A 9,790-nucleotide genomic window follows, 5' to 3' on the forward strand; every position below is an offset into this window, starting at 1 on the left:
TCATTGACTAATTATTATTATTTTTTTTTTTTACCAAGCCAAAGCCAAGTTTGAAGAAAATTCACAGGAACTTTAATGTTCAAAGACCAGAGTGTTCAGTGTACTGCAATAGGTCAAAAGTTCCCTCATCACCAACTACTATTTCTTGAGCCCTGCTTTTGCTTAAGGATACATCAGCCATTTGCTAATGAATTTCTTTAAACAACTACCAAGATTTATAAGAATCAGTTCAGGCCTGTTTTATGTCTTTATTTTATTTATTTAGTGTAACTTGTTTGTCTTAATTGCGAAGCTACTCAATTTTATCGCTTCTTCATCGTCCTTCTTTTTTATTTTTGTTCAGATAAAATAAATAGTACAATAAACTCAACATTTAGCATGTTTAAAACAATCTTTTAAGGGTTTCCAAAGCTGCACGCCTCAAAGCAATTGTGTGCACTTGTGTGCATGTGTAGTCTTTTCTATTACAAAAGCAGCAAAAAACACTTAATCTCAGTTTTGTAATACAGTGATCCACAGTTATTTGACAATTTGACAATTTTAATAAGAAAACAGTTGCCATTACATTAACATGTACAGTACATGAATGTATAGTCCCTTCCCTAATTTCACTGCCCTTGATATTTCACAAGTTTGATTTAAATTTAGTCAAATAACTTGCTTGGGAACAAGGTTGATACCGATTGGTCAGGCTTATCGGTAACTCAGGGACACTTTTTAAAAAAGTTACTAAATTATATTCATAGGCATTCAGATTTCACAATTGCTTGTTAGTAATTCAAATGTGAAATCTTACATTTGTAAAACGAGACAATCTTAAGAACAGTTTTTTAACAGAAGAAAAAGCCAAAAAACATGAAAAAAAAAAACACGAAACATATGCTCTGTTAGGGTTCATTGCCCTATATTAAAACAACACATGTTGTAGTTTCTCGACAAAAATAATCAAGTCTTTGGGAGGTCTTGTGCGTTTCCATTGTTTCCTTTTCTTTAATCTGCCCAGCATTTAATGTAACAATTATGTTTCACCTGTATGCATGTGTGTGTGTGCATGGTTGGATATGTTTGCTTTTCAGCATGAGAGCTGTACAGTCTATAGTTTAATTTTGCGATGAAAAACTTGCAAGTTTAAGGTCACATATATTTCTAATCAGAAGAGAAATTGAAAAGCATACTTTTTCAGAAGTCTTTGCAAACTGGTATTTTTGGAATCAAAAAAGTTATTAGCAATGAAAGTGAATGTGATGTAAAACTGTAATCCCTACAAGGAAAAGATCATCAGTAGCACACCCAGAATGCATTATCTTGTTAGCTTTCATTTGTATTTTAAAAGAGTTATTACAAGCACATTATTTTCAGTGATGTTTTTTTTTTTGCTGCTAAATTTGATGTTTAAAAAAATCCTGTTGTAAGACAAACATCAACAAAACTAGATAGGGTAAAAGTCTGCATTCCTCTATACCCACATGAATTACCTTACAGATGCTTTTATTTGAGATTTTTATATCATGCTTTTCAGGAAAAACAAAATAACAAAAAGGTAGATGTGCCCCAAGCTGGAACCTGACCCATATCAACCAAAACTCTGATACATGGTTGGGTGGTTGGACTGAAATCAGAAGGTTGAAGCAACTTGTTATTAACCCTTTGCGGTGAGGCGCGTCAGATCCAATTTATTTTCACACGCGCTGTTTATTTTACACCTGGTGTTTAAAAGTATTTTTTTTCACAGTAAAACAGGTTTAACCCTTTGTGGTCCATTTATTCAGCGCGTCTCAGGCGCGTCAGGTCCAATTTATTTTCACACGCGCAGTTTATTTTAGACTCGTTGTTTAAAAGTATTTTTTTCACAGTGAAACAGGTTTAAAAGGCACTGCATATCAACAGGACACTCAGTACTGCATCTCCAGCCCCGCCCCATCCCTTGTTCGCTGTATTTTTCACATACCTCTTCATAGTAGTGCACACCGATAAATCATCTCCTGATAACTCGTTTAATCACCAAACTCCTCAATAATGCGATCCAAGTCATTATTTTATTACTATAACATCTCAAAAAAGCTCTGCAAATGTCTGTGATATTCTTTGAGCGCTGGATGCAGAAGCAGCTATCTTGTTTGTTTATGTCCGTGTTATCTCTGTGGTGCCGGGGCTATCTGTATTTCTCAGATACGCCCCCCCTTTTTTTTCGGCTTCTCTCGGCTAATGAAAGGTTTTCTTGGCTTTTTCCGGAGAAAAAACAACTAGAGACCTGTGTTTTACGTCTTTTTGATGATGTCAGACAGGGTCCGACATCGGACTGGAAAGGGAAAATTGTAATGTCGGACCTGGTCCTCCTTTTCTTCCCCTCCTCATCTTCCCCCTCCTCTGATCTCTCTATCTCCATTCCTCTGGAATCTACCATGCTCTCTCCCTCCTCCTCAGCCAAGAACCTCGGAGTAACCCTGGACCCCTGCCTCTCCTACTCCCAGCACATCTCCACTCTAGCACGCACCTGCGAATTCTTCCTGAGCAACATACGAAGAATCCGACCCTTCCTCACCAACTACTCTACACAACTCCTCATCCAGGCCCTGGTACTCTCCCGCCTAGACTACTGCAACTCCATCCTGGCCGGCCTCCCTGCGTCTGCCACCCGTCCACTCCAGCTCATCCAGAACTCCGCTGCTCACCTGGTGTTCTCTCTGCCTCACTTCTCCCACGCTACTCCACTGCTCCCCTCACTCCACTGGCTCCCGATCACCACTTGCGTCCAGTTCAAGACTCTTGTACTTGCCTATCGATGCCTTGACCAGACTGCACCCAGCTACCTCTAGACCCTCATCTCTCCCTACACCCCCACCTGACCTCTCTGCTCCGCCTGCACTAGAAGACTGGCCATACCTCCTCTATGCTCCCCTGCCTCCAGAGCCCGCTCCTTCTTCACCCTCGCCCCGCAGTGGTGGAATGACCTTCCTACGGATGTCAGGACTGCCAAGTCCCTGACCACCTTCCAGCGCCTCCTCTTCAGACAACACCTGTAAAACTCAACTCTCCCCTTCTGGTCAATATAGCACTCTGCTTTTAATGCACTTTAACTAGAACTTATCTGCTCCCTATTTTACTGTATTTGATCCTGCACTTAACCCAATCTGTAGTATTTTGTATTACACTCATATCTAACCCTGATGTAACTATCAACACTGTTATCTGCTCTTGAATTGCCCCAATATCAAATCATACTGTGTTTTGTATTTGCTCTTATTAGGACTGAAGTCATTGTGTTTTGTATCTTGGTCTTAATTGTACTGTAATGCTTGATATGTATTTTTTTAGTATACAACTGTATGTCGTCTTGGGTAACAGCATCTGCTAAGAAATAAATAATAATAATAATAATAATAATAATAATAATAATAATAATAATAATAATAATAATAATAATAAATGTTGTCACTCTTATTAACAAAGGTTGAAGAAATGATGTCCATCCCAGTTAGTAAAACCCTCTTGAAAGTGCCTGTTTGTGTATTTTGGGACTGCCATTTTTTTTAACACTGCTAAAAATATTTTGTTACCACTTAGGATTGTTACTATTTCTATCACAAATAAGAACACAATATAATAAATATGCATGTCCCACTATCACATCTTATAAAGGCATCTTAAACTTTATTCTTTTGAGCACAGGACAAGGTAAAAGACTAGATCATAGACAATATTAAACTTTTAATATTTATAATTATAATTTCATAAATGCATTTTGTGACAAAGATAATGTGTGTTTATCAAGGAAGGAAAAACCTTAACTGCTCATTTGGACGAAAAGAAACGCAGCATAAACCACTTGTCTTATGTAAGACTTCAGTACGACGTAGACTATTGTTCAGTACATTGACAATTACTTATAATTATTAGATGGTACGATTAACATTTTCTAAGCAATTAGTATCTTACTTCATTTAAATGTTTTAATTGCATACACCACTTTCATGCTTATATGAGGTAAATTAAAGCTACATTTGGTTGACTTTATTTAGGATGGTGGTTTTGGTGGACAGTTCCTTCATAATTAAAAAAAACAAAACATATTATTTGTAGAGTTATACGAATTAAGTACTCTGATACCAAATGATAAACAGTAACAACAGCTACTGAAGGATACAATTACATACATACATACAAACATACATACATACATAGAAAAATACTTTTTGTATAAAAAAAAAAAACAATTTCAGTGGACATGTAAACAGCATACAGTTTAACAAGAGAAAGGCACAACTATTGTTCTTTTAACAATTGTTTTTGCTCCTCGCTATAGGTTTCCTTGTAATTTATGCTGCCTCTTTTTACTATAGTTAACATTTCTGGCGGACCAAGGCAGATTTGTATTAGTATTGAAATGCCAACAGATTGTACATATATATCTCACCCCAATAGGTCTTCCAATCCGTGCTGGCGAGCAGTGTGTATAATGAAGACAGAATTAAAAAAGAGACAGAAAGAGATGAAAGACCTGTTTCTATAAATATTACCCTGACTAAAGAAAAGAGTTCAGCAGCTTGGATGTGTAATGTAGCCTGAAGCTTCAATTCTGGTTGGATACATTTTTTCCCCTTGTATTAATCATATAGAAACCAGTAAGGTCTCACTTCTTTTGTTTCCTTCTCAGTGAATAGCCAGTTCATAACGAAGTGTTCTCCCAGTATCTATCGGCATGCGCAGGTCTCCACGGACATGTTCGGGTAAATCTTCAATATCACATTCTCGTTCTCGTCCAAGAACAGGACACTTAGCGAGTTGATTTTGTCAGGAACACAGCAGGGTGCTGGGATGCCAGGAATGATTCCCACTGCCTTCACAATGCTCTGGATTGTAGCATGATTGGAGGGGCGAAGCACCTGAGAACAAAGTGAGAGCTCACACTTCAGTTACAAGCATTCCTTCGAAATGAAGCATTCGCAAGATAATAAAAATGTGCATGCCTTTCATCTGTGATTAATATATATTACAATTCTCTCATTATCAAACAAAATGTAAAGAAATATACTAAGAAAATATCTAATACAACAAACGGTTTGACTGAAATTATCCTTATTATCTGATAATCTGAGTCCAACTACTGTAATGATCCCATAACATTACCATTCATAAAAAAAAAAATCATATTTGGTGTTCAGTGTTTGGAAAAAGATGGCTTACTTATTTATTGTTATGTTGGAGTATTATGAAAATTAAAAAAGTTTGCCAAACCTTAGGCATTGGAAATTCACAAGCCCCTGCGCAGTAGTAGGCATCAAATGATTTTGGAGATATGATCCACTCGCTCCAGCCAATATCCGCAAAATCGACTTTGAGGTACCTTCTGGAGCAAATTCGAGGTTCATTCCTTTGCCTCCTTCTAGCTTTTTTCATGGTCTTCTCATCAAAGCTTAGAACCTGTGACTTAGTCAATCCTTCACTGTTCTCCTGTCCCTTTCTCTGTCTCTCCTTTTTAGAAGTTTTTGGTTTCAGGGACATGTAAGCACTTTCCCACAAGTCATGTTTTTTAAAAGTACTGTACTCTACTTCTGGGAGTTCATTATTTTTGATGGGATCTGGAATATAGGTATCTCTTTTAACACGGGCTTCAGGGGAGGCGTTGGGAGAATGGGTTGTTTCCTCACTTAGGGAGAAAGGGTCATACCTCTGCAATGTTATCGCAACACTGTTTGGTTCAGATATTGCCAGGTCATTGGCATATACAAGAATGTATGGTAGGTTTGAAGGTGCTACAGGATCTTGATACTTTTGGAACTTTTGTCCAATACCAAATTCAGTTGTTATCAAGAGGTCCCCAGTTTTTTTTGCTCCTTTTATTATCTCTGATATATCCTTTAACTGCCAGGCTCCCCTCCTATTGAGGTAAACAGTGACGTTTCCCAGCAAGGATCCAAAAGTCACATTTGAGGAAGCACTTCTGAAGATCAAGTTCACTGAAGGAAAGTGATGGAACTGTTGGAGCTGACAGGATGCGTTCTTGAAGCGTTTGCAGAAAAATGGTCTGTGTCTTGTGCGTTTGTCAAAGAAGAAGTGAAACGTAGCGGCAAGAATCACTTCTGATTCTTGAATGGAAGTCAAATTAAAATGATACAAGGGCTGCTGATCTATGATTTCTGAAAGAAAGAAAAAGATCATTTTAAAATGGTAAGAATCTCACAATGTGGTTTCACTGTCCTTAACAATGTGCAGACCCAACTGGTTCCAAATGCTCATAATGTTATTGATACATTCTTCATCTCATCACTTATTATTTTTCATTAGCTGATTATTATTATTATTATTATTATTATTATTATTATTATTATTATTATTATTATTATTAAGGTAATGCTATACTTTTATTGAGATACTAAATTTCACCAGGAAAGTCAGCTGCATTCAGTTGGCCTAATATGATTTTTAACTTCCATATTTATTTATCTCAGATTTGATGCTAACTTAATATAACCTTTGTAGATCTCTGTATTAGTTCAGTATTTACTTTTCTAAAAGCTTTGAACAGAATGTACATCACAAGGACCTTATAATTAAGAAAGCGTTCAGCAGTATGGCTATTAAAAGCAATGTAACCCTTGGTTTGAAGGATGGGCAGTTTGTACGTGTAATAGGTTTAGTTTAATAGCAAATTACTGTAAAATTACTAATAAAAAGTCAAAACAGAATGACTACAACGACCACATTATTTATATAAAATGAGTGTGGTGTAAAATGAATATACTTTTTATTACGAGTGACGAGTTATCGTGTTGTATAAAGATCAATAACTAACAATAGTATACAGTAGTGTTTCCTTTACTTTAGCAAGGTTTGCTCCAGGAATGTAATAAAGTAATAACCATATAATCTGTTATGCCTCAAAAATAAGAAAGAGTTATTTCACAGGATAACCTACAGATGGCGCCATATCGACTTTGGGGTGGAAAAAAACATCTTACATACACTATCCCTTAAGTTACTTTCTTTTCCAAAGGTCACTCTTCACTGCAACATGCAAGTTACTGTAAAGTACTCTAACTGACTGCCGAGTTTTTATTGATAATACCTGAAAATACTGTAAATCAGGAGTAGATGAGTTTGGTTATGCTATGCAATTCTGTATGATAGACGAATACAATTAGAACTGCAGACAAAAATTAAATACAACTCTTGAAACTCTTTGGCTTTTGTTAATAATGATTTTATATCTAAGAGTTATTTAAGGATACATACAAATGCAATATTATATTAAGTAAATGTAACAACGTTGTAATTATAATTTTTAGATGATACTTTAGGCAGTCCTCAAAGGTTTGATGCTTCTAACAGAGCACCTAATACCTGTCTAAATATTTTGTATCTAGTATAATAAGCGCTTGCTTACCCATGCTTGCCTTGAAGCTGCGTACAGTATTGCCATCCCTTGGTCGATTAACATCTCTATTATATTTATTATAAAGCTTAAGCATGTGAATAGCCACCATGTCCTGGTCTGTGGCAGCAAGTGCTGACATGTCAGTGTGATAATCAAAGGGTTTGTCAACGACACTGGCTTCATATACCGGTCTCTGATTTAGAAGGTCGCTTGCAGCTGTTTCGAGTCTTGGGTTTGCCAGAAAGAAAAGAAAATGCACAAGCATTGCACAGTTAGTAGCCATTTCGGTTAATCGTTTTAATTGTTTCATTTTAAACACAGACACAACAGAACACGTTTACACCACTTTGCTGTAAAACGTCAATGAGATGATACAGCTACGGATCTTTAGAATACAGGTAACCGGCTTTTAGTATTGCCTCTTCTTTACAAACGTCAAGTACGGTAGTCGTCTGCTTTAGTTTTTTTTTTTTTTTTTTGCATAAGATCCTCTCGTGATGCAGTAAGATGCTCTCTGACTGTACAGAATAACAATGATTCCCGTGTAGTCCCACTATATAGCCAGCAGCTCATACACTTGTTTCTTGTTACCGCCAGAACCCAAGGAGAAATGTTAAGTAGAGTAAAGATGCTGACGTCTACAGCTGCTGACCAACGAGGATCTGCGCCGTCACGCACTCCACGAGTTCCACTGCCAGCCACAACAAGCAATCCTCTGATGTGCGCACAAGAAGTGGATCTATGTGACTGAACTTTGTGTACATTGTTCCATGCAGTGTATAGTTTTATCGATGCTAATACACCAATATCTTCTTCTTCTTCTTCTTCTTCTTCTTCTTCTTCTTCTTCTTCTTCTTCTTCTTCTTCTTCTTCTTCTTCTTCGCTTACAATAGATCAATGTAATAAAATATGTGATCTAATAAATTATTAATTGAAATTGTGTTCTTTCGTTCTTAGAATTTCTTTATACGCTGTATATGCGAAAACAATGTTTTTAATGTTTTAAAGCAACCGGCTGCATTTTCATTTGGTCAAAATTGCTTCTGTTTCAAAACAAAGGTAAAGATAACCGGATTTAACACAAATTGTGTTGATTTTGTTTTTAACACAAACTGTTGCCCTTAATCAAAGTTGTGTGTGTGTGTGTGTGTGTGTGTGTGTGTGTGTGTGTGTGTGTGTGTGTGTGTGTGTGTGGTTGAATGGTATTATAGTTATTACAAAGTTAAATAATATAATATTTGTAAACATTAAACGGCATTTAACAACTTTAAGTAACCTGAAACTATTCTGAAAGGGAGATACATTTATTTATTATGAATTTTTTTAAAATTTTAACTTAATTTTTTTATTATCCAAATTTTGCGATAACTCATTAGAGTGAAAACAGTTAAGCAAATATTGCCTAATGTGGTAAATTTCTATTTTAGAATTAGTAATGGCGTTCATTGTGGGCTGCTTTGATTTTATTCATGGCAGTATGTACATGACCTTCACTGGGGCAATGTGCTAACCTCCTCGTTTTTTTGTTTTCAAGTACTTCAATACAATGCTGGTCCTGTGAAAGAAGGAAGGTTCAGCAGGAGGTGGTAACAAGCTGAGCTGTTTGGGTCAGTATCCCATTAAATGGTTTCTCTCCCCAGAACTAAGTAAGTAAAACGTTATTATATTCAGCTCACACTTGTATGTGTCTTAAATCTGCTTTAAAACTTCAGTGAAGACTTTGCTACTCTGACATTGTTACTAGCGAATTAAGGAATAAATCAAGGATAGCCAACGTTTCTTGCTGTATTTTATTGTAGAACAGCAGGCACCAAAGCTATTAATTTGACTCTTTTCATGAAAAAAAGTATGTGGTGAAGGAATTCAAATTAGCTGTGGGTCACATAATTCATTCATTCTGAATATAAAGTAATCAATGTCATCTCTAAGGCACTTCAAGAAAGGAGCTGTGCAATTTCTGCTCACACTGAATATTATCAGTGCTGTGAACAGTTTGTTAATTAAAGTTCTTGCCAAGAAATTATCTTAATAAATAGCATTAATCCCAGCTGTGAGCATAGTCTCAGTGTGATTCACACTCTCACTGTGTTTGTCCCAGATTAGCGAGCAGTCAGTGGTCCTAAACTTGTAAACCTGATTATTACTTGCATTTAAGCATTGCTTTCCCATCCATTCATAGGGTTTGTACAGAATTGGTTACAAGAGTAAATCAATGAACAATTCCGAAATACCATACCACAGAAAAATGTGTAGATGAAAAGAGGTTTCCATCATTAAGTCGTTAAGCCGTGTAAGAAAGAAAATATCCTCCATCCAAAATAGAAGTAAGTTAATTACTTTTTGATAAGAAATCTATGAGACTTGAACAGCTTACTAATAGAAAACGTTTTTGAGGATATTTTCTTTCAGGGTCCC

The 9,790-nt window shown here is 36.3% G+C and overlaps 1 protein-coding gene across 1 annotated transcript; it reads right to left on the reverse strand.

Moving 5' to 3' along the window:
• Positions 1–3,627: 3,627 nt before the first annotated feature.
• LOC117415378 (growth/differentiation factor 10-like) lies at positions 3,628–7,974 on the reverse strand. Its single transcript, XM_034025642.3, has 3 exons — positions 7,385–7,974; positions 5,236–6,137; positions 3,628–4,883 (listed from the first exon to the last, which is right to left on the reverse strand). The coding sequence occupies exons 1-3, from the start codon at positions 7,683–7,685 to the stop codon at positions 4,692–4,694; spliced, it is 1,395 nt and encodes a 464-aa protein (XP_033881533.2). The 5' UTR covers positions 7,686–7,974; the 3' UTR covers positions 3,628–4,691.
• Positions 7,975–9,790: the final 1,816 nt, after the last annotated feature.

Source organism: Acipenser ruthenus, chromosome 7 (assembly GCF_902713425.1).
Source record: "Acipenser ruthenus chromosome 7, fAciRut3.2 maternal haplotype, whole genome shotgun sequence".
Taxonomy (NCBI): domain Eukaryota; kingdom Metazoa; phylum Chordata; class Actinopteri; order Acipenseriformes; family Acipenseridae; genus Acipenser; species Acipenser ruthenus.